At 38.5% G+C, this 26,520-nt stretch overlaps 1 protein-coding gene and 1 long non-coding RNA gene across 3 annotated transcripts in view; one reads left to right on the plus strand and one right to left on the minus strand.

Moving 5' to 3' along the window:
- The window catches only part of znf385c (zinc finger protein 385C), a 142,672-nt gene that overhangs the window by 97,953 nt on the left and 18,199 nt on the right, over positions 1–26,520 (plus strand). For both annotated transcript variants that reach the window (XM_038278312.1, XM_038278313.1), the window contains exons 2-4: positions 4–146; positions 10,655–10,765; positions 19,570–19,777. In XM_038278312.1, coding sequence (XP_038134240.1) covers positions 4–146; positions 10,655–10,765; positions 19,570–19,777 — 462 coding nt within the window. The remainder of the gene's footprint in view (positions 1–3; positions 147–10,654; positions 10,766–19,569; positions 19,778–26,520) is intronic.
- On the minus strand, positions 20,553–25,753 carry LOC119778886. Its single transcript, XR_005280141.1, has 3 exons — positions 25,610–25,753; positions 20,780–20,835; positions 20,553–20,702 (listed from the first exon to the last, which is right to left on the minus strand). It is a non-coding gene; the product is annotated as an uncharacterized LOC119778886 (long non-coding RNA).

Genomic DNA, 26,520 nt, shown 5'->3' on the forward strand with positions numbered 1-26,520 from the left:
CAGGTACATCTGCCCAGGGCAACCCGCTCCTTGCTTCTCTCCCAATGCCGGGGCGGTCTCTGCAGCCTCAGCTCGACCTCAAACACCTCCTGCCCTTCAGGCTAAATGGATCCTCACCCCTTAGCCTCTTTCCTAACTTTAATACGGTAAGTTTGATGTCATGACAAATGGAACAGTAAATCTAGAACAGAAGGCAAACATTCTTTTGTGCTCAAAAATTTTAGCAGGACTAAAGCTCTTCAGCTGGGCCTGAGAAGAACTTGTGAATTGTACGGTAGAGTTAGCAGACATCCCGTGAAAACAGACTGGCTCACTTTCTCAAAATGATTTTTCTTTTTTGTATAAAATCAAAAATAGTCTTGTTGCATGCTATTTAACACTTGTAAGAATGAAATAAAGCAACTAATAGGAAAACATTAGTGTGTAGTCATAAATGTCTCGTTCACATTCATTGCTTCACATTTTATCCCTTTAGTTCACCGTTCACAAAAAATATAAACATATTCAGTGAACGCCCTTCACTATATATATATATATATATATATATATATATATATATATATATATATATATATATATATATATATGTATATATATATATATATATATATATATATATATATATATATATATATATATATATATATATATATATATATATATATATATATATATATATAGTGGTGGGCATAGATAATTTTTTTTAAATCTAGATTAATCTCACTGTAATCTTGAAAATCATTTACAGTAGTCTAGATGAAAATCACTCATTTGAATTCTGCCAAAGGCATTCATGGTATGTCTGTGCTACCTCTAGAATCTAAAATATCAAAATATTTTGTTTTTTTGTTTCATGTTTGCAAAATCACATGTAATTTTGTCTTCCTACCTAAGATTTTGACAAAGTTATAAATATTTCTTTTCATTTGTTACTATTTTTTTGCTGCAAAAAATAGAGTTTCCTGCTTCCGATTAAAGATGTCCCACTTGAAGAATATAGTGTCTCCAAAAATCCGGCTTTGAGGCAACAGTGTTTGAGGATAATACTAAAATCTGTGTTTAGAATGTCTTTTGTGATGTGAAGATCCCGAGATTTTTAAAAAAGTCCCAAGACTCCACCCCTGGAGATGAAATAGGCTAAACAAATACCACACAAAGCTACATTTTCAAAAAGCGTCCCACTTTACCCACATTCACCCAAGCAATCATCAGGTAAAATAAAATTTTAAATTACATAACATAACCTACCTAAAGTGAAGGAGTGAAGTTCCCATCTAGCATTGATGGGGTGTACAGTAATGCCGACGTCGTTATCGTTATTGACAGATGTCCAATGGTTCCTCATCAGTGCTAAACACGTCACAGTAGGCCTCATAACACTGATTTTTGCTTGCCCCCAGCCTATATACATCCGCGCTAAAATATCAAGGGGAAAGTCATTACTGCGAGAATAGATTAATGGCAATTTTTTATTTATTTATTTTTTTGGTTTTTAATTGGAGGCTGCTCAGTGGGCATTGAGTAGCACTGCTGCCTTGCAGCAAGAAGTGTCATGGTTTTGGTTTTGTCCAAGTTTTATTTTGAGTTTTCATTGGTCTGATTTCAATTCTTGTGTTCTAGGTGTCTTTGATTGCATTTGAGTTCTTAGATATTTCCTGTTTGCCTTCCTGTGTCAGTCTCCTTTTCCCTAGCTCCCTTCTTGCCTTTGTTCACACCTGCTCCCTATCTGCTAATTAGTCTGGTCTTTGTTTCTCTCTCCCATATAATCTCCTCCTGTTCAGTCACTCTTTGCTGGTTTGTCTTCATTACTTTGTCCTAATCTTCTTGTGAGTGTTCTTGGTTTTCAGCATTTGAGGATTTTTTTAGGACCTATGATTTTGGATTTTTGCACTGCAATAGTGAGGGTGGTTTGACAGGACCCAAATGCAGACACAAAAGTTTAAGGTGGTTACTTAAAGGTTTAATAAGAAAAGTTCAACAGAAGCAAAAATCCAAAATCATAAATCCTCAAAAATGCTGAAAAACCATATATATATATATATATATATATATATATATATATATATATATATATATATATATATATATTTAGAATATGAACAGTTGGGTAATTATATTGCATAGACAATGATTATCCAAATATTGACTTACTCAACATAGAACACAGATTCCTCCATCGTATTGCAGTCTTTAATATAAAATCAACACTGGCCTTCAGTTTAGGTTATAATCTTCATTCACCTCTTGTTTTATTTCTTTACGTTGCTACCATCATGACAGCATCAGCATCCGTAGATGGGATTCTTATTACATCGGTCCAAACATCATCAGCAAACCATTTGGTTTCCATGCACCTCTGTGTGATGCTTACTTTGCCTCTGTGACTGGAATTAAAAGCTTGTGTCTTTGATCCTTTCTCTCCCAGCTTTATGCCCATTGTCATTTTGTGTGTGCATGTGTGCAGGCACTTCAAGTTTCTTTTGATCCTTGTTTAAGACACTCATTGTGTATTGGGTTCACTGCTTTACTGCACTTGAGAAAAAAAAAAAAAACTTAAGCTCTGTGGTCTATAAATGGAGGATAAGCTACAGCTTTTACACTCCTGTGTGTCTTTTGGATACAGGGAAATAAAACAGTGACTATAGACATATGGCTGTTTCTTACAGCAGAGGACATGTGGGTGGGCGTGGGTGAGACAGACGTTTGCTGTATGACGTATATGTAGAGGGTCACCAACCTGCTATGGGAAAAGTTCAGTGTATTCATTTGCTCAGCCGCCCACTGTACTACCTTGTAGAACAACATCTATGTGAGTGGCAAAGCCAGCAGGGTAACTCATTCCTCTAACACCCTCACGTATTTATATTAGCAGTGCAAGCTGTGGGCTTAAGTCTCCTGTCAGTGTTTTGTCTGTCTTCCTCTTTCGGGAAAATTGCTGGTTCTATTTCCAGTCCATTGCATGTGCCCAGTGGTTCTTTTGAAAAATAATTTGTGTCAGTCACACTTTGCTGCTTTAAGCATTTGCATTTGCTCTTTCTGTTAGACAAATAACAGTAATTGTTTTGGCAACAGCTATTTTAGGAGAAAAATACAATTTGGAAGATGAATAATAACTGTTATGGAGACCGTACATTTTATAGGAACACGCTTTACACCTCTTGAATGTTTTCATACCTCCCCTTATAGCCACAAGTTTATTTGTTTTTTTAGGTAATTGATAAATAGTGCTGCATAATTGTGGAAGAATATATACCTCTTTCAATTTTCCTCAATGACTATTTGAAAGGTGTGGCAAATATCTATATTTAACCCCATTTTACTCTAATAACCCAGAAAGAAATCTAGAGCATTCAAACGGTTTCAGATGTTACTGGAACACTACATACAATGTTGTGCCAGTTCATAGTTAAAAAGAACGAGCTCAAAGTTCAGTTCACACAGATGAAAATAAACTAGCTTGCACTCATAATTTACAAAAAAAGTACTAAGTCCACAAACCTATAAATGAACCAGTTCAAATTAATTTGGTTAATTAAGCCACAATCCAGAACGATTGTTCGGGAGTGTTGGTCTAGTCGTTAGAGCGGTGCATCTGTGCTCTGAGAAGGTTGCAAGTATCTGGTTTGAATCCAACTACCTCCACTCTTGGTTCCTGAGCAAGACCCTTAACCCCCGTTTGCCTCCCGGGGTGCCTCACAATGGCGGTCCACTGCTCCCAAAGGGGATGGGTTAAATGCTGAGGTAAATTTCTCCAATGTTAGATCAATAAAGTTCAATTATAATTAGGGATGCACGATATTGGGATTTTGGCCGATATCCGATATGCCGATATTTTAAAACTCATGTAGCCGATAACCGATATCGATACTGATGTTAAAGCTGGACAAAAATAAGTAGTCATTGAAAATAGCAGTTTTGTTATCCATATCTGACACTTTGAAAAATAATATACTCAAATATATTTTCATATGCTGATATCAAATAGATTTTTAAAAACGCGGTATCGAGCTATTTTACTTTCAAAATCTCGTGAAATTTCATCGTTCTGTTACAAACTCGTGATATTTTGCAAATTCTTGTGAGATTTTGTTAGTAAAATAGATCGATACCGCGTCAATATATCAACACATTAAAATATGGCAAAATTTCGTGAATTTTCGGGGGATTTCGTAGCATAACAATGACATATAGCAATATTTCATTAGTAAAAGAGATTGATATGATGTTTTTAAATGGCAATATATCAGCATATGAAGATATTGTGATATTTTAATGTATCGATATTTTTTCCCTCGTCTTTAGAAGTTTTTAAGTCTGTAAAAAATAAGTTTTTGAGGAAGAAGAAGAAGTAGTATTTTTTTTTTTTTAGACTGTAGAACTTTAGAAGCTGATCAAATATCGGGTTAAATATCGGTGGGGTGGCCGATGTACGATATTCAGTTTTCAGGCCGATACCGATAGGGGGCCGATTATATCGTGCATCCCTAATTATCATCATTATTCAACCCTACATAATATAACCTCACATTTTACCCTTTAAATGTGTGATCATAATATAAAGAAAGAAATATAAAATACTCAATGCAGTCAAGGTATACTGGATGTGCAGTGAGGCCTCTACTCAGCCAAATTACACAGAACTTTAGAAACATACATTCAGGTTAAGTTCTGGATCAAAACTGATTTCTTCTGTTCCTCATTCAGTAGCAGATATTTCCCAATATAGCTCAGATGCTTTAACTCAATGTGTTGCTTTAATTTTTAGAGTTGACCTGGCTAACATACGGACTTGTTTGTTAAGTCTCTATGGGCACAGTTTTCACAAAAATTTTAGTTTTTTAGTTTTTTGTATTCTGTCCAAGTCTTCCTTTGTTAGTTCATAAAACTCTACCAGAAATACCACTAGTACTAACAGTGAACATGCTGGTGTGTCATCCTGTTTGCCGTAATAACTGCTGTGTGTCTTGCTCATTATTCTCAGAGTAAATGTCTCGTTCGCGTTCATTGCTTCAAATTTGATCCCTTTAGTTCACCGTTCACAAAAAATATGAAAGTATTCAGTGAACGACCTTCATGCAAAAAGCTGACTACATACAATCCTCCAAAGAACAATTCAATAGAGCAGGCATACGACAAGCTTCCTGGTCATTTAGGGCTCCCATCACAGCAAAGCAGCCACACTGTTGACTACATTTTAAAGTGGAAAAGCACTCTGAGAGTGCAGACTTCTGCCAAGCAGCAAATTTTTCCTCGTGTTTTTTAATTACTCCTATTGCTAAAGCTTGCTCATGATCTGGATCATTAAGGAATTTCAATAATACATGTTAAATGTCAGAGCTATCTCAGAAGACATGCACACATTTTGATAGTGTAACAAAATAATTTCATCCCTGTTGCTTTAGATTCAGAGCATAGAATTAGGCGAAATTATGCCTGATCTGGTAGTACCGTTGTGGCATTAACCACAGCAATCATTCAGCTAGGAGTCCGGTGTTCTCTTAGTCCTGATAAGGCTTTTGTTGCACCATGCCTTTCCAGACAGGAAGATAAATGCACCTGTCTTCAAACTCAACTAGTCTCCAGTTACTATAGTGTCCCTTCATATACAGTCCCTTTACATCTCTGTCTACTTCCCTCTCTCAACCTTCCCTGAAGCCCCTGCATGGACTAAGCTGCCTGGCTCAGCAGAAGTCCTGTCTTGAATAGCTTGGGAGAGTGAAGGACTGGGACAAAAGAGGCATTTATAGCAGTCGGTTCAGGATGGCTGCAGACAGACAATGGACACATTCTTCAGTTCCTAAAACAAATAACTGAGTGCAGTGTGCCCTAGCGAGCTGGGCAGAGGGCAGCAGGACTGGGAGTGCTACATTTCAGTGGTTGCGCTGTTGCTGGCTAGGAGAAAAAGTCAGTTTACTCCCAGGGGTAGCTATGAGTCATATAACAGAGACCAAAATAAAGCAGCTAAATAATCAGCCCTGAGGGAGACACACACCACAAGCATGGCGGCATGTTTCCAGGATAGTGCCTCTCACACCTGGCCTTAAGGAATCTGTGGTAACCTGAAGCCATTTTTCAAGAAATACCAAGTTCTTTACACGATGCAGCTTTCTAGTGATCAGAGACACCGTCCAAGTCAATGCTATCAATACACCAACACTCCGTAATCTGTGGGCAGCTGAGGCTGACAGCAATGTCACCAGGTTGGGTCCAGAGGGTGTGTTGGTCCAGCAAAAAGTGAGAACAGACCTCTCCTCAGCTTTCCTCAGATGTGGGCCAAGGAATAGACAAGGTCAGGCCCTGTGCCAGCTGAGGATAAGATCCAGCATGATTGTGATATTTCATCCCCCTCTGAAGAGTGCCGTGATGGAATCAGCTGTCATTGTGGACTGTAGATCCTATAATGAAGCCTCAGCTTTCTTTGCTGTTGATAATAGGCCACCAGGGAGTTTGTGCTGCATTTTCACAAGCAGTGTAATCTATATTAGTCTTACCTTACAGCAGCAGTGGTGATAATGAAGCAAACAGACATCTTTTGTCATCTTTTGAGTTCAAGAAAGTGGATTATTTTATGAAAAACCCACTTTTTCTTTTTGTTGACAAACATGCATAAATGATTCACCAAGCCTCACCAGCTAAAAGAAATGTAGATATTTGTCCTCACAACCTCTAGATAAATTTATCGAGAAGCATTCAAAAGAAGAGGGGGAGATTAATTTTTGTATTTGTTTAAATATAGGAGGCTGCCATTGTGCATTGCCCAGGGAGCAGTGTGGGGTTAAGAGACTTGCTCAGGGACCCATAGTGGCAGTCCGAGGGAGTGGCGCTTGAACACAGAACCTCAGGATTCCAGGCTCTATGCCCTAACCACTAGGCCACATCTTTGAAGCCTTTGGTTAGAGATCACCCCTAAAGGTGTACTAGTTTAGCAAATTTTAAAAGGAATTAGGAACAGAACGGTGCCTTCTGCAAACTTTAAACTGTATAAACCTAAACCCTAAAACTAAGCCTGGTCAGGTCCTGGTTATTTGATTGGGCATCTTTTCGTCAGTTGGATACAAGTGTGGCTGCTCAAGGCGTAGTGGTTAGCACTGCTGTCTTGCAGCAAGAAGGTTCTGGCTTCTATTCCGGCCCGGGGTCATTCTATACGGAGTTTGCATGTTCTCCCTGAGCATGCATGGGCTCTCTCCGGGTACTCCGGCTTCCTCCCACAGTCCAAAAACATTACTTTTAGATTAATTGTTTCTCTAAACTCTCTTTAGGTGTGAGTGTGTTCATGAATGGTTGTTTGTTCTGTTTGTCTCTGTGTTACCCTGTGATGGACTGGTGACCTGTCCAGGGTGTCCCTGCCTCTTGCCCGTAGACAGCTGGAGATGGGCACCAGTACCCCTTTTTACCCCACTTGAAATTAAGATTGTCAGAAAATGGATGGATATAAGTGTTATTCTGAGGTCCAGTCTCATTCCTGTCAATAACCTTCTCAAGTGAAATTGACCCACATAACCAATTAGATAAAGCAAAAACTTGGTTTACCAAATACCAAGAGTTTTTCCCCATTACATGGGGGGAATTTTACAGATGTCTGCTCCACCCCTCAATTAAAAAAAAAAAAAACTGTCTGCTAAGGACGTTTTTAACAATAGTATTTTAAACACCTTACTTTTGATTTAAAAAAAAAAAACTGGTAAATTTTGACAAAGCAATCACTATTGAACCTCACATTAGAAAAAAGGGTTAACCTTCACGACCCCTTATTATGACTCATGAAAAAAAAATCTCACAGCTACAGCTTTAATTCAAACAAAATGAAATAGTAAGATTCCGGAAGGTCACCAACACAGGTTGTTGTGAGAAGAGATTTCTTATTTGAAGTAAGATGGTTTATTATGACTGAACTGAGGGTTTATTCAGGTTAAATCCCAAGACTCAGGTAGCCAACTAAAGTTGTCAATAATAATAAGCGCCTCCAATTATTTGCCTGAACATGTGCTTTTATAGTCTATATGCTATTAGGTATAAAATGATTTCAAACTCGGAAAATGTATTACTTTGTGATAAAGGTTTGGAGTCTTTAGATCACTAAATTATACATGCACTAAAAGCAGAATGTGGAGCTTTTAAAACATTATATTTCAGTTTTCATACTGCTACCATTTTCTTGGCATTTTTTTTGATAGCTTTTAAATTTTAAAATGCGTGTATTAATACAGAAGGTGTGAGAAGAGTGACATAACAGTGAATAATAAAACAACTAATGAAGATCTGTAATCATGTTAACTTTGGTGTATGGGTTAAAAATGCTTTCAAGGTGAGGAAAAGCTCAATAATACACATTCATGCAGAGGTACTGAGGTATTCTGTTCACATCAAACAGAGGCGGCACGCTGATTAACAAAGTAAAGTTATTTGTTTCAGATTTATGCCTTAAACCTGCTCAGCTGTCACCAAGGGAACATCTTGGCATGATTCTTCTCCTTTGTTTTATCCCTGTTGTTTTTTTTTTATGATGATGATATGTGATGTGAGGATATTTTTCTTTTCATGCACTTTGCCTGCATGCAGGGTAACCCCAAGGGAGATAGATCTTTTGATCCTAACATATTATGGCTGATGCTCAGTAAATTCCAGGAGCTATCTTCTGTGTTAGGATTTAGCAAAGTAAAAGCAATTTTTAAAAGGATTTGAACCTGTCAGGTAAACCTCAATCATACTTTATTTTAAAAAATATTAACTCATTAAAATTTAGACTAGGGTAAAGGTTTTACATTTCTAAGAATATTCAGATTAGTTAATCAAACTCTGGTGGTGAAGAATGTGGCCCATCTCTGGCCAAGGTAGACACTCCATTAATAAAAAGTTTACACTTCCTAGATCAGTCTAAAACAGGTGAGAACATTAATAGGTCTCTGAGCACTAGTGGAAAAGTAATGTATGATATTTTTAAATTTAAAAGCATGCCTAAAGTTAAAATAAATACTTAAAAATTGATCTAAGCATTTATGGAAAAACAAAAATGAGCAGCAGGTTTTGCTCACATACATTTTGGTCCTCTTTACAAACACCTTAGATGTCATAAAACAAACATTGTCCGTGAAAGTAGCTGTTTTGTCACTAATAACCAAGATATATGCAGCAATGAATTTAGCATGCGATTTCAGTCACTCATCAGTGTGGAGGTGTGACCAAGACCATAGCTCAACATTACTGCACATTGGGAAGACACAAGCAGCAGAGGAATGTTTTTATCTGTTCAAAGTAGCATTTAAAGGGCTTCTCACCCAAAATGCAACCTCTTTTGTGCCAGTAAACTGTATAAATGCTTGTCTTGTAGTGCTTCTCATTATTTTGACAATTTGCTACATATTTATTATGATCCTACTTTTGTGTCTGAAACTGTTTGGCTCCCTTCTCAGGTCTTGACGGTATTACTACACCTCAGTTTTTATGAGATGCTTCCACAATAAGGTGAATTAGCCTGGATAAACTGACCCTTGCAGCTCTGGGTGCAAAACTAAAGTTCATACATGCCTTCGTTTGGACCGAGTCTAGATACAGACCCCAGTTTTAACCCTTTACTGCATATAACTGGTTATCTAAAACACTAAAGCCAACTCATTGCTCAGAATCTGTCCCTGTTCTGTCCCCATTCGGAAGCTGAGAGAGTCCTGACCGCACTGTTAGCATCTCTAGAGCCAGCATCTCAAACAGGTACGGCCCATTTCCTATGTCTGGGATAAAGACGTTGGAGAGAAATCCTTTGCCTCAGCTCCGTCACAGAACTATCTCCGTGTTTGTCCCTCAGTACAGATGATGCTGATAAATCCAATTAATTGAGTTGTACGGTGGTTTGACCTTTGCTGCCCACCTAAGCTCTGCTGTACAATTCAGCACCTATCTGATATTATTTCTTCTATCCAAGGTAATAAAAGTAGGAAGGCCAAGCTGTTGTTCAAAAGATGGAAACTGCTGTCATTTTTGAAAGTTTTTAATCACTTATAAAAATGAATCATTTATTTCTGGGGGTTTCATCGTCCAGTCCTTGTATCAGGCCATGCTAGTAATTTGTACAGTGTGTTCTGTAGTAATGGGGAAAAGGGAGAAGGTCAAGAGCATAGGAAGAACCACTAGGCCTGGTTATTATATGCAGCAAAAACACAGATTGGAGGACAATTTTATTTCAAGAAAAGGAGAAATAATCTCATAGATGCATAGTGCAGTAATTTAGACTCATTATGACACGTTTTCAGCTGCAAAGAAGTCTCTAGAGTGGCCTAATTGTGGCTTTTAAACTAAATGTGGCCCCTTCCCACAATTTAAAAACAAGACAAATTAATACATCAAGTGATGTAAAAAATTAATTGACGCATATATAATTTTAGCTGATAATAATTAAATAAATATATTTCTACATTAGACAAAAAATAGAGAGTTGTACTCCAGATTATAGGAAATTGTTTTCCTCTCATTTTGTAAGGAATGAATGCAAATCATTCTTTTAGTTTTCTGTCTACTATCATTTACAATGTATTAACAATATTTTATTTACAGAAAAATATTTTGTGTCGTCTACTTATGTATTTGAGACTCTGTGAATGTACAGCCTTGTGGTTTAATGCTAACATGCTATCTATCCTGTTGTTTTATGTGGCTGTCTCAGATGGACCCTGTCCAGAAGGCAGTGATTAATCACACGTTTGGGGTCCCTCAGCCCCTTAAGAAGAAACAGATCATCTCCTGCAACATATGCCACCTGCGTTTCAACTCAACGGTAAGAGAAGCTTTTTTTGGCTCTATAGAGAAGATGGAGAAACATGGCAATAAGAGAGAGGAAGAAACATTCAGCTCATTGACTGGTTTATTTTACTGGCTTATGAGTCTATCTCAATGAAAAATTGTAGTTTCTTGATTCTTCATCAATAGCTCTCTTTTGTGTTGCTATGTTTGTCTGTGTTCTACTGATAATCCACTTTAGGTCAGTCTTCAGCTGTTGGACAGGTGTTCGCATATTTGTGTCGAGAATAGAAGAGTTAATGGTTGATTTAAGGTGTTAAGCTACTTTGGCTGGAACCAGATCTTCAATTGACCATTATGATTGACAGTTGTATTGTTTATTTTTTCCATCATACCACTGTTAACTATTACTGACTTTTTTTCCCCTAATTTTTTACAAAAATACAAGTTGGGCTTCCATGTTCCTTCAAAGAGGAAAAAGCATTCACGTTCATACCTTTCAAATGTTCTTTACTGCTTTTTTATTATTTTTCTATTTACCCTGCAGTTGTCCCTGACTCTTAATCTTTAATCTGCTCGACCTGATGTTTGGGTGAACGTCCAATCCGGACAAAGGAACCATTTTTGTCATGATTCTTCCTTTTATGGACCTTCTGTTTCTGTTTAAGTTTTCTTTTTGGGTTTCAGTTACACATTGATTTAAGTCATTCTGTGTTTTCTAGTTCATTGATTTAATTTCCTTTTTGTTATCATTTTGTGGTTGTGTTTGAGCGTTTTTGTATTTATTTTTTACACTCTGTTGCCCCCTTGTGCCAGTCTCCTTTCCCCTAGGTCCCTTCTAGAGCTTTCTGTCCACACCTGCTCCCAATCAGTTGATTACTCCATTCATTGTTCTCTTTGGCATATATACTCTTCCTCTGCAGTTACTCTTTTCTGGATTCTCTTCGTTTGATCATTCCTTGATTTTATTCCTCCCTAATGTCTCCTAGTTTTTTTTTTTTATGTTTTTTGTTGATCAGTTCAGGATTATCGGTTCTGTATTTGTACGTCTTTATTAAATTTTGCAAGAAATCCTCTCTGCCTCTTCAGCACTGCAGTTGGGTCATTAACAATTATCCAGTAATCCTGATAATCGTATCCACTGTTTGCTATAGTGAATAATCTTTCTCACTGTCAAATGGTGGAATTAGAATAGATTGGAATAGATTTTAGAATAGATTTGAATTGTCTTTATGACCCTTCTACTATTGATGGGATGCAACAATGGCTTTTCTAAGGTCCTTGCTAAAGATAATTTCCCAGTGGCATTGTATGAATCACATGTTCTCTGCAGTCCGACAATCTTAAAAACTCACTCTGAATATTCAGTTGTGTTTATTTAACTCATTTTGCTGCTTCCATCCTATATTTAATGGAAAAAAAACAATGGATTAGTATTTCCATAATGATATACTATCTCTTTTCCTGTAAGCGCTTTGCATTTCAGTCACAAAGAATTATCTTCTTTTTGTGAATCTTATTAAAATAATTATGTGTATTGATAACTACAATGTGATTTATCAGAGCCTTGATAAAGAATATAATTGTGGTGTTGTTGTCTTTGTTCTTCTGTTTAAAGGATTGTTCAGTTTTTATTTCATTTTAATTGTTAAGCATGGTACAGTTGATTAGGTGAGAGGGAAAAGACGGCAGTGACAGACTCCATTTATCAGTACAACGCAGAAACAATCAGCAGCCACAGCAGGAGGCAGCTTTCTCAGCTACCATTCCTTCTTTTCTACAGCACACATACTTCATGACATTTCATGAACTTTTAAAAAGGAAAATAAAACAAATAGTTCAGAGAGGTGACTTCAGTCCAAGTGCAGCTAAATCTGGTACACAGGCACGTAGCTACATTTGGACTTCAGACTTCAAAAAGGTCTGAGGAGGCAGGGAGCTGAGAAGGGAGAGGAGATGCAGACGTTTTCTCTTTATTGTTACAAAGGGCCGGATTTATCAAGATCCAATTTTGCGTGCAGTAATTTGCGCTCGCAAAGTGGAATTTTGCGCGAGGGGCTGAACCATGGTTTGCGGGTGATTTAACAAGAGCGATTGCGTAACTGGTGGCAGGCGCAAAACTGTTGGAGACGCCCTATTTAAATGATGGTTTTGCGCGTTTTGTGGTTTGCGGCAAAGTAGTTTGTGCAAACTAGTGCATTAAGAAATTTTAATCTTACAGTGACACCACCCCCTCCAAAAAAAGAAATATATATATATATATATATATATATATATATATATATATATATATATATATATATATATATATATATATATATATATATATATATAAACTTTGGCAACCTTTATTCCCTAAGGTGGTATGTGGCTGAATTTCTACTTCACCGCAGTAAGAAAAAAACACACAAACAAAAAAAAAAAAACAGGTGTTTTGTATCGGCCTGTAGAACAATGCACATACCAAATGGCTCACAAGAAGTGACTGTGGATAAGATGACTGCATTGGCATGTTGCTCCACAGGCGCAGGGTGTTGGGGTTCTCCGATAGGGCGTCAGGGCGACATGGCATTTAGAACGTCGGACAGCACTTCTGAAAAACGAGATTGGGAGATCCCAGATGCAAAAAAGGGCAATGTTGCGAGGAGTTTTGTGATATCTGCATGCGTGGGTCCTCCTTGTGGCTGGCTCCAAATCCATTCGGAGTTCCCCCAACAGCTCCAAAATGGCAATGCCGGATAAACGATATGTTTTGATGATCGTTTCCTCGTTCATTCCAAAAATATTCACACGGAGTGAAAAAATGCGTTCTCTGCGTCTCATTGCTTCATTTCGATGTCTCCTTCTTGCGACAATAACCGCTGCCATGTGTGCGCAATTACGCATACAGACCATTTGCACCTTCTTTTGAAACGTGTTAAATATAGAGTCAGATACCGTTAGCAAAATTGCTTTCAGGTTTGATAAATCACTTTGCGAGTGCTAAATTAATATATTTACATGTTCTCCTCCCACAAGACGCACTTTTGCGTGTAAACGCCCTATATTGAATATTCATTGCAGAAAAAGTACTAAATGGATAAGAGGCGCTATTTAGCACGTTTTAAAGACCAAATCCTTTTAGCACGCTGTTGATAGATCAGTTTGTACATTTTTTAGCGTGCGCAGTGAAATAGCTCACGTTTTAATACACGCAAACCTTTGATAAATCCGGCCCTTAGTCTATTCAGGAGTTTTAACATTTTCAAACTTCCTGAAACCTCTCCAGAGTTTGGTATGGATTTCATTTTAACTTGCCCTAAGGCACTGTGTTCTAAGAGGAACATTTATTGAGTGGAAGTTTACAGATTATTTTAAACCGCTATTAAAGGCTATAATCTAATCTATTTAGAGTTGTCCAATCACAAAAAATACAAATCTATATTGTATTATTTTAATTAATAACTTTTTTCTTTATCTTTTATTGAATATTTTAAGCTTGTGGGTCTGGGTACATTGGTGAGAAACAAAATACTGTATCAACATTTGATTTACCCAAAAATAATTGAATTTGTAAATGTGTTTGCACCAACCAGCTGACCCCACCTCATGACATTTAAAGTTTCTAAAGCATTTTTTCTGTGTATTTTATAAAGTGAATTAGCAATCACACAAATAAAAATGTTTTTAAAATCCTTTTACACTTAGTTTGGGTATTTTTTATTATTTCCTGAAGAATAACCATTGGACACAAGAAAAGACTCGGCAATTCAAAAAGAGTTATCCAGTTTTAATGATGTAATAGGATAATTTGAAAAATACAAGTGAATAAAATTAAAGAAATTAAACTTGAGGACTACTGTCTTGTTTTTTCTTCTGTAAATAATCAAACATTGTTATCTTGTGCTGTCACAGTTAGATTAGCATGTCACTTTAAACAAATACTGGAAGTGTGTTTGAAAATACTTTTGTTATGATTTTTTTAGATAACATCTCTATTGGAAACATTATTTGGAGCCGCATCTGCCTGGATTTGTTGTAATATTCTTTAAAGACGGTGAATTTTTTTGCTCAGTGTAGAAACTATTTAAATAGTTAAACATTTAAAAGTATTTAACAGTGTATTATTGGTCTAATTGATAGAACGACTGCAGGAATAGGTTTCTCATAACAATTAATTTGAATATTTTTGTATGAATTAATTTGTTTCTCATGTCAGTTAATTAATACAAAAGTATTCATACCACTTGGATTTTTTTTTACATTTTATTCTTTCTCAGCCACAAATTTGCCAGGTTTGTTTTTTAAGGATTTACTAGGGAAAGCATAAAAGCATTTGTAAGTGTTGATTTGATTGATTTTTTTAATTTACACATATTTCTAGTTCAAATTAGGTCTGATTTTTATGGAAGACGATAAAGAAAAATTCAGCCTTTTTTTCTCAGACTTCTTAGATTGAATTAAAGTTTTGAAAAACAAAAAAAAGTAAGATCTTTTTTTCTTAGAAGCCCTTATCCTCTTCTGCAGCTCTTTAATTGGGCCTTTCCAACAGATAGATGAGCTTTTATTTAAACAATTCAACTGTAGCTCTTTCTGTATATTTAGTGTATGTTTTTGAAGTCTTAAGCCTATTGCTGTTGCTTATAGAATCTAGGTTTCCATCTTTTTCACCAGTTTTTTTGGTCCCTCCATTAGAGAAGTTTCCCACCAGCATGATGCTGCCACCACCTTGTGTCACCCCTTGAGATGTTATTTTATAACATAGGCTTACGTTAAAGCTTCCACAAATTAACCTCTGGCCCTTCTGGTATGTTGTTTGTTTACCGTTATATGTTTGATAACTTTTCTTAGCCAGTTCTCTCTTGCAAATAGGTTTAAGATCTCATTGGGACTAACCTGATTAAATAAGCAATTAAAAAAATCTAACTAAAAAAATCAAATAAACCTGTGAGGCTTTCACTAAATAGTTCAAATTTAACTGACATTCAATTCAATTCAATTCAGTTTATTTATATAGCGCCAAATTCACAACACATGTCATCTCAAGGCACTTTACAGTTCAACCAGATCATACAGTCAAATTGATACAAAGTTTTCTATCTAAGGAAAACCAGTTGATTGCATCGACTCAAATACAATCCCTCACACTAAGCATGCTTGTAGCGACAGTGGAGAGGAAAAACTCCCTTTTAACAGGAAGAAACCTCCAGCAGAACCAGGCTCAGTGTGAGCGGCCATCTGCCGAGGCCGACTGGGGTTCAAGGAGACAGAAGCAGAGATACAAAAAGCAGCTGTAAAAGGCGGCCCCGTCCTGGAAACACACAGCAAGGCAGACGAGCTCCAAGGCAGCTCCCATGCCAGAGGACGAAGAGAGCACATCCATCCAGTCACGGTCAGAGAAACAGGACCACTCTGGAAAACAGGCCGATCTCCAACATCTATAAACAAGGGTGTTGATGGAAGCAGCACAGCTGATGTTTCTTTCCAGGATGACGTCACAGCCAAACAGGAACAGACGAGGCAAAGCTACTCTGAGGAAAAGCAGAGAGAGCAGAAGGTTAGAGATTGAACTAACAGATTCTGCAGTTAGGAGAACAGAGAGAGAATGAAGCAGAATGATGAAATGGGGGTCCCTATGTCCTCCAGCAGTCTAAGCCTATAGCAGCATAACTATAGAGATAGCTCAGGATAACCTGAGCCACTCTAACTATAAGCGTTATCAAAAAGGAAAGTTTTAAGTCTAGCCTTAAAAGTAGACAGGGTGTCTGCCTCACGGACTAAAACTGGTAGTTGGTTCCACAGGAGAGGAGCCTGATAACTAAAAGACCTGCCTCCCATTCTACTTTTAGAAATTCTAGGAACCACTAGTAAACCTGCAGATTGAGAGCGAAGTGCTCTGTTAGGAACATAAGGAACAATCAGATCTCTGATATAAGATGGAGCTTGGCCATTTAAGGCTTTATATGTGAGAAGGAGGATTTTAAATTCTATTCTTGATTTAACAGGAAGCCAATGAAGAGAAGCCAGGATAGGCGAGATATGATCTCTCTTTTTAATTTTCATTAGAACTCTGGCTGCAGCATTTTGGATCAGCTGAAGGCTTTTAACTACAGTTTGTGGACTTCCTGATAGTAAAGAATTGACAGTTGACATTGAATCACTCACAGTTGGACCCATCTGTGATTTTATTACTTCTGAATGCAATTAGTTGAGCTTTTTTTTTTTTAAGTAGCCTAGTCTATTTAAAAGGGGTAAATTATATATGGGGTGATTATTGCACTTTCATCATTCGCACCATTTTGTGATATATATTTTATTTTTCATTAAATCCTATTTAATTCTTAAATTAAAAAAAATTCAGTAACAATTTTTTAAAGAGTAAAACAATTACCAATTTATGCATATGGCATATCCACAGAGCATCTAAATTATAGAAATATTTTCCACTTCCAATTTTAACAGGAGTATTTCCAATATAAATGCTAAGCTCACCAACCCAGCAGACAAAAAAATATGAAAAACAAGGCTTATTATATTAAACTAAAACTATAATTTTAGTTTAACCTTTACTGTTTTACGGTCATGATCTGTATAAAAGTAAATATATCCACTCTGGTCTGGTAGTAAACTATCTACGTCACACTGTTGGTTACTTGATTCCTGGCTGTTTTCATCTCTGCTCTATCTGATTCCAAATTGAGCAAACTGTAGCTCCTGTTCTTAGCTGGGCTCAACAGTAAGAACACTATAGTGGGTCGAAAAGGAACTCTGGACTGCTGAGCTAAATCCAAACTGCATGAGCCTTTCCGGATGTCATTACGCTACGAAAACGGAAACTGTACAGTCTTAATGTCCAGATAAGAATGTCGGGAAGTCCCTATGTTAAATGCACTATAGGTAGGAAGGTTTCTGCTCATTTCTTTCAAGCTGATTGTGGTGTTTGTATCTGAGCACATGCCATCTATGGTTAGATATAAGCAAAAAAAATAATAATATCGGGGAAAAAACATAATAAACTTAAAATGGCACACACAGTGCCAAAATTATCCAATATGTCTAATGTGGAAGGACGCTTGGGTTTATTTTTTGTTTTTTAGAACTATTACATTTATTTAGGGCATGTCATTTCCCACAGTTTTACTAAAAATAAGCCAAGGGAACAAAAGTTTAAGGATAATGACCTCTTTTGCAGTCCACTCAGTGTTCATTGCTTTGTGTGTATTTTACCACTTTTGTCAAACGCACTTTCTTTAAATTTAATGCTTATACACATTTTTAATGCTCTTCTATGTTTTGCATGTCTAAACTCCAGATGCACCCTGGTTGACATGTTTTTACATGTTACTAATGTTCTTGCATTCTCTAAATAACCATTATTTTGGTTTTCATGGTCAATTAAAATCAGAATATCATCGAATAGACATTGGGCTTTAACCTTTCCCATAACATATAGGTTTAACCGATAAACTAGAGCAACCAACAGATATGTTTAACTTCTATATCTGCTTATTTTCCTGAAGAGACAGGAATGAATGCCTCTTTAAAGCTCTCGAGTGGAACTAGCTTTACACCCACTCAGCATATATATGTCTAAAGTAAGTGTACAGCGCCTGTGTTTCCTTTCATCCTAAAGTTTTCTAAACTCTGGAGAATCTAGGATCCTTTTGATGGAACAGCATCCCCTTGTAGTTTCTTTTGATTGAAGCAAAGCTCATTTCACGCCTCCTTCTTTTGTCTCCTCTGAGACCTGATCAGGAAGACAGGCTATTGGTGAGAAAGCTGATTCTAGCTGACCTAATCACACCAACACAAGCAGTCAGATGATGTGCTTATGTATTTTCGTCTGACTGTGTCTCTGCACTAATGCTACTTAAGCAGTAATCTGTTTTAATTAGCTGTGAGCTTTGATGTATTGGTGTTTCTCAGGTAATCAGATAAACTGGCATTTTGCTCTAAATTAGGGAAGTATCACAGAGTTTATACATTTTGTATCATATTTCTGGAAGTTTTTGATCAAAAAAAAAAAATCTACCTTTTCTTTTTTTGTGATAATTGAAATGTAAAAACAAAATGCTGCCAACATACTACCAAATATGCAAAGCTGAATTTATGTAAAGTCCTCCACCCTTCCCATGCTCCACATCCTATGTTCTTAGAAGTCATTTTATCTTTCATTTTGTTATATGTTCTTAATTTACTCCATACTGTATGTGTAGGTTGTGGATTCCAAAATGACATTCTATTCACCCCCAGTGGCTGATATGAGTAGATCCCCAAAGGTAGCTTTAGCTTTTAATGAGTGATCTGTGCATTGATTTCTTTACTGTCCCTATGTATCCATGGTCTGTGTGACAACAGAGCTTTTGTTCTCGGATTGAACAGGGTCTGAGGAGTGATGACAATGGAAAAGTAAATTGTCATTCACTCAGTAGGAAATCTGTATGCTTTTATTGCTGCAGTGCTGCCTGTCAGAATGTGTTTTGAGTCTGATTTGTGTTTGTGTGCTCATGAGAGCTCAAATGTGTGTAAAATTAGTATGTATTGCCAAGTGTGTCTGGGTTTTGCAGAGGCTGACTCTCACAGTGCACATTAATGGGGTAGTTGTAGAGATTGAATCCTCTCTCTTGTTGCATATTACACATGCAATTATACCTCTGGCCTCCCTGTGTGCCAGCTCCGTTATCAGGTGGAAACAGACTCTCCCTGCAGCCTCTGGATGCCTGTGAGAGAAAGAATATTCAGACACATACATTTCAACATTTATTGCATACAGGCTCTTGTCTTTCCAACGAATAATGCATTGAGTCCTCTGTGCTTCTCTCCTCTAACATGGCTATTTCATTCTTCACCATTTTCCCCCAGAACCAAGCAGAGGCTCATTATAAAGGACACAAACACGCACGGAAACTCAAAGCCATGGAGGCCCAAAAGAACAGGCAGCGACGAGGTGGGGAGATCTCAACCACAGGGAAAGAGAGGGACCGAGACCGGGAACGAGACAGAAGCAAGACGTCATCAGCTGACGCAGCTCTTCCAGCACCTGTGGATACCAGCTTAGTAAAAGAAACAAGTACGTGTACAGAAAACTGTGTATATATATATATATATATATATATATATATATATATATATATATATATATATATATATATAGCCTATAGCTGGTCTCAAACTTCTTCCTCCAGCCCTAAAATTATTGCAACACATTTGAAATCTATGTTACCTTATTCATATTCTTCCTTTAAGTACGTACATGTTAAAAGTTTTTTTTGGAGTCTTGACTACTTTATTTCAAAGTAAGAAGTCTTTCAAAAGGTAATTATAGGACACCACTGCTAAAGTTAAAACTACTGTTTTAGTGTTTATATTTAAAAACTGCTAACATTATTTGGTTGTGTAACTTTATTGCCGAAGCTGAAATATACTGATGTAAAAAACTTCAAATCACTAACTGTGTTTTAAGTCCCAAAACATTAGAAATTTCAATGACTTTATTTTTGATTTTTTTCTGACATTTTTTTTTTTTTTTACTTTAATATGTTTCTCTTGTTTAGATTTTACTATTTCCGTTTGCCAGACCAGTTCTACTGTGTTTACGTTCAGTTAATGCACAACTTAACAAAGAGGGCATTGGTGTTCTTTATTTAAGACAAGGTCCTATTTCCATTTAGTTTCTATGTCTCAATTTAAAATTTATTTGATGACCTGAAACACTTATAAAAATATGTAAGAGATTGAATATTTCATCCAAACACAGAACAATAATAAACAGATTCTAAAGTATAGTCACGCACAAAAATGTGAAATAATGGAAGGAAAAGAGCTTTAATCCTTGAAGACTGTAATGAAGGTCTTCATTACTTGGTGGTACAACACTTAAAATGTGTTAAATGATAAAAGAAATGCATGATGAAGGAAATGAACCGGATACAAACTGATTGAAATGGTTTATTAATGGTGGGTTCGGTGGCATCTCAGCTGGAACTGATTATGTCCTGTTAAAATACAACAAAGGGATGATATAAGTATTGATTGTTTAAAATGTTTGAAGGCTTGTATGGGTGTGGCTTACCTCTCTCTTCCTCTGCAGGGTGTTCAGGCTAAAAGATTCCCCGGGGGCCTGAGTACCTTTTAAAGGTTCCAGAAGAGACCAGAGCAGACGGAAGGGGGGGAGCAGAGAATTAGACATTTTATAAACTTAATGTTGGATTTGTATTTATATTGATAAAGATGTGTTTGTAGAGATGCTGAAAATGACTAGCATTGGCAATATATATTTTGAGGATTTTTGGTAGTTTGTCAAACCTTGTTTGTGTGTATGTATTTTGTTTTACCCTGTTTCTTGGTGGGTTTGTGTATTGGAACAGCCAACAGCTATAAAAGGCTGCATGTTGGCCATATTGAGTGGTTGTTGCTGCTGAGACCCTAGGCCAAAATGAGCAGAGTTTGTTTTGTTTGTTAAATGTTGGTGAATAAACACCCAGTGGGGCTGCACAGTTTCTCTGCCTCAAGTCTCCTACTTCCTCCAACCGCTAAAGGCCATTCTAACAAGTGGTGTCAGAAGCTGGGGCCGGAGTCACAAAGTGGAGTTGAGGATGACGAAAGACAGAGAAAGGAGGAAACAAGACCAACAGGAGGATCCTGATGATGGAGCAAAGTCATCTGATGACCAGGTGGGCGCGGCATCCAGCAACCCTGACAAGATTGAGGAGCTTGTAGATTTGGTGAAATCCCTCATTCAGTCTCAATCAATGAGGGACCAACAGCTGGCAAAAGAAGCTTCCCGTCGAGAGCATAGATGGAAGAGTATGCAGCATCAGTTTCACCAAATACTCAGCAAGTGAATGATCTGACACAGGATTCTGGTGGTGACCGGCTGCAGTCTGGAGCAGCACAGCCTCAAGATGACATGGATGATCCAGAAGAAGGGTCAAGTCAACAGTCTGTTTGGCCTGAGAGGGACTTCAGCATGCACAGAGAACCTAGGCTACATCCTCTATTGCCTAATGATGACATTGAACATTTTTTGACTACTTTTGAAAGAATGGCCAAAGTCTGTCGATGGCCAAAGGAGGAATGGGCTATCCAGCTAGTTCCCCTATTGACGGGCAAGGCACAAAGTGCTTATGTCTTGATGGATCTTGCAGACTCAGATGACTATGACAGAGTGAAGGCGGCCATATTGCAAAAGTATGAAATTACAGCTGAAACCTATCGTCGACGTTTCCGTTCCTTGGACATTCTTCCTGGAGAGACTCCACAAGAGCTGTATGTGCGCCTCAAAGAAATGTTTTTCAAGTGGGTTAAACCAGACAAGGCAACAGTGAAGGAGATTTCAGAGACAATGATTCTGGAACAGTTCCTAAGAATGGTTAACCCTGAACTGGAGGTGTGGCTTCGTGAGCATGACCCAAAGACAGCAGAGAAGGCGGCACAACTGGCTGAGGTCTTCACGACAGCTAGACGAGGGACGAAACACAGTACTTTTGGCCGGGACTCCAACTTTGCCCACAAAAGTAAGTCCAATGGGGATGACCGGGGTGGTGGTCAGAACAGGACATTTTCTGGTGGTAGGCAACTTTCTGCTAAGTTCAAACCTGATTCTGCAAAGAATCCCCCTTTTCGTTCTGTCAAGCGAGATATAAGATGCTTTTTATGTAATGGTCTGGGCTACACTCAGTATTTCTGCCCTCTTACTAATAAGTCTAAGCCATCACTGTTTTGCACTGTCCCCAGACCCACTACCTATGCCTTTCATGATGTTGCTCATACTGCACCAGTTTTGATTAATGGGCAGCGTGAAACAGCCTTGCTAGATACAGGAGGATTTCAGACTGTGGTTATGTCTTCCTTAATACCTAGAGAAAAGTGGTCTGAGGAGAAATGTCACATAAGCTGCATACATGGGGATAAGCATGAATATCCAATGGCTGACATATATCTAACTGTGGGAGGACACAAATTTTTTATGGCGGTAGCTCTTGCAGCAAAGCTGCCTTATGCTGTTATTTTGGGTAATGATGTCCCCATTATTGCAGATCTCATTCAGCAAGCAGAGCTACATCCTCCCAAAGTACTGAGGCCCACACACCCAGACAACTTTCCCCCCCAGAAAGTGACTGATACTCTTTTAGCCCACACCATAGAGTGCCCATGTAAAGTAGCCTCTTCAGGGCACAACATGGTCACCACAAGGGCTCAGAGTGCTCAAAACACCTTGAGAGAGTTACCATTTTTTGAGGAAGTATGGGAAATGGGGCCAGTTAAACCTTATAAAACCAAGGCTGAGAGAAGGAGGGACAAGATAAGAGGTTCAGCCAAGCAAACTGACACGTTTAAACCATTCCAGCTTCTAGATGTTAATCTTCCAGCTAATGTGGGTGAGCTTCAGAGACAGGATCCAACTTTGAAATGTTGGTTTAATAAAATCATAAAGGTGGACGGGAATGCGCAGGGCACTGCAGGGTTTCTTGAGGAAGCTACTTATGTAGTAAAACGGGGAATTTTGTATCAGTGTAAAGGGAATGTGGAGTCCTTAGCATTACCACAACAGTTCAGAGAGAGAGTAATGGAGCTGGGACACACAGTTCCATGGGCGGGACATATGGGATTTCAGAAAACACTGTGTAGGATTGCCAGAAGATTTGTGTGGCCAGGAATGTATACTCAAATATCACACTTCTGTAAGTCCTGTGTTAAATGTCAACTCACTTCAGGAAAAAAGATTCCACAGGCCCATCTTCAGCCCTTACCAATTATTGGTACTCCTTTTGAGAGAATAGGGATGGATGTAGTGGGTCCTTTAGAGAGAAGCTCAGCAGGCAACAAGTACATTCTAGTTATATGCGATTATGCAACTCGATATCCTGAAGCGTTTCCCCTGAGGTGTGTGAAAGCCAGAAATGTTGCAAACTGTCTGATACAACTGTTCTCCAGAGTAGGGATACCGAAAGAGGTTTTGACTGACTGTGGAACAAACTTCAGGTCTAAGCTGTTACAACAAGTCTACCGGTTGCTAGGTGTAAAGGGAATTAAGACCACCCCCTATCATCCTCAAACGGACGGGCTTGTTGAGAGGTACAACCAGACTTTAAAGAATATGCTACGCAAGTTTGTTTCCACTACAGGAGCAGACTGGGACCAGTGGTTGCCCTATTTGCTGTTTGCCTACAGAGAGGTCCCACAGGCTTCAACTGGATTCTCACCATTTGAACTACTCTATGGACGCCAAGTGAGAGGACCATTAGACCTCCTGAAAGACTACTGGGAACATCCTGAATCAGCAGAGGAAAACATCGTGGCATATGTGGTCAAGATGCGACAGAGGTTGGAGGAGATGACAGCTCTGGCACAGGAGAGCATGAAGACGGCACCACAGAACCAGAAAAGATGGTATGACCAGAAATCTAAAGAGAGGGTCCTGAAACCAGGCCAACAGGTCTTATTGCTGTTACCAACCTCAGATAACAAGCTGCTTGCCAAGTGGCAGGGTCCATATGAAGTGACTCGGCAAGTGGGTAAGGTCACATATGAACTGTTTATGCCTGACAGAGTGAAAAAACATCAGACATTTCATGTGAATCTGCTGAAAGAATTCCAGGGGCGTCAGAGACCAGTGCAGCAGCTCTTGATTTGTGAAGTTCAAGATGAGGAGGTGAAGGAGAAGTTTCTGCCCTCCGACGAAACACAGATCGGGGTGGTTGATCTGTCTCATCTGTTAGCAGTCCAGCAGGAGGAGGTTGCAGCCCTTCTGGATTCGGAACTCTTTTCAGAGGAGCCAGGTTTTACAGACCTGGTACAACATGACATCCGTCTCAAGGAGGATGCACCAGCTCGGCAGAGGAGCTACAGGATTCCTGAGCGGTTGGTGCCAGAGCTCAAGAAAGAGATCAACTTTATGTTGGAACTTGGCATCATTGAAGTATCAACCAGTGAATGGTGCAGTCCTGTGGTTCTTGTACCTAAAAAAGATGGTTCACTGGGATTTTGTATTGACTTTCGTTATCTGAATTCTCTGTCTCAGTTTGATCCTTATCCTATGCCCAGAATAGATGATCTGTTGGAAAGAGTGGGAGGAGCAAGGTACATTACTACACTGGACTTAAGTAAAGGATATTGGCAGGTGGCGCTAGCACCGCAGGCCCGCAAGCTCACTGCATTCAGAACACCATTTGGTATGTATCAGTTCAAAGTTATGCCATTTGGTTTACAGGGAGCACCTGCCACTTTTCAAAGAATTATGGACCATGTTTTGAGAAATGTGTCAGACTTTTCAGCAGCCTACTTGGATGATGTGGTTGTGTTCAGTCAAACCTGGAAGGACCACATGTTCCATGTACAACAAGTGTTGGGATGCATCAGAGCAGCTGGTCTGACCATCAACCCCCAGAAATGTGCCATTGCCCAGAGAGAGGTGGCCTATCTAGGTCACATCATTGGTTTTGGCAAAATTAGACCACAGGTGAGGAAAGTGGATGCTGTTCGTACTTTCCCTGTACCTACAACAAAGAAGAAGGTGAGGAGCTTCTTGGGCCTGGTTGGATGGTACAGGAAGTTTATTCGTCATTTTGCAGAACGCTCAGTTGTGTTAAACAACCTGATAAAGGGCAAGTCCACAAATAAGATCCAATGGACTGAGGAATGTAACAAAGCGTTTGAAGATCTTAAAAATGCTATCTGCACAGACTCTGTTTTGCACACCCCTGATTTTGAGAAGCCTTTTACACTGCAAACAGATGCTTCGGGAGTGGGTCTTGGGGCTGTTTTGTTGCAGGAAGTGGATGGAGAGATGAAGCCGGTGGTGTTTCTGAGCCGTAAGCTTCTGGACAGAGAAACTAGATATTCAACGGTGGAGAAAGAATGTCTAGCCATGAAGTGGGCCATCGAATCATTGAGATACTACCTGCTGGGACGACATTTCTTTCTGGAGACGGATCACCGGGCCCTCCAGTGGCTGCATCGGATGAAGGATGCGAATGCACGGATTGCTGGATGGTACCTCGCTCTGCAACCATATAACTTCACTGTCCATTACAAGGCTGGAAAAACCAACGCTGCAGCTGACTGTTTATCTAGGATTCCTGAAAGTTAAGGTACTGTGAGCTTAGGGGAAGGGGGGAGGAAATGTAATGAAGGTCTTCATTACTTGGTGGTACAACACTTAAAATGTGTTAAATGATAAAAGAAATGCATGATGAAGGAAATGAACCGGATACAAACTGATTGAAATGGTTTATTAATGGTGGGTTCGGTGGCATCTCAGCTGGAACTGATTATGTCCTGTTAAAATACAACAAAGGGATGATATAAGTATTGATTGTTTAAAATGTTTGAAGGCTTGTATGGGTGTGGCTTACCTCTCTCTTCCTCTGCAGGGTGTTAAGGCTAAAAGATTCCCCGGGGGCCTGAGTACCTTTTAAAGGTTCCAGAAGAGACCAAAGCAGACGGAAGGGGGGGAGCAGAGAATTAGACATTTTATAAACTTAATGTTGGATTTGTATTTATATTGATAAAGATGTGTTTGTAGAGATGCTGAAAATGACTAGCATTGGCAATATATATTTTGAGGATTTTTGGTAGTTTGTCAAACCTTGTTTGTGTGTATGTATTTTGTTTTACCCTGTTTCTTGGTGGGTTTGTGTATTGGAACAGCCAACAGCTATAAAAGGCTGCATGTTGGCCATATTGAGTGGTTGTTGCTGCTGAGACCCTAGGCCAAAATGAGCAGAGTTTGTTTTGTTTGTTAAATGTTGGTGAATAAACACCCAGTGGGGCTGCACAGTTTCTCTGCCTCAAGTCTCCTACTTCCTCCAA

This window comes from Cyprinodon tularosa, unplaced genomic scaffold (genome assembly GCF_016077235.1).
Source record: "Cyprinodon tularosa strain WSP-4 unplaced genomic scaffold, ASM1607723v1 ctg14, whole genome shotgun sequence".
NCBI lineage: Eukaryota > Metazoa > Chordata > Actinopteri > Cyprinodontiformes > Cyprinodontidae > Cyprinodon > Cyprinodon tularosa.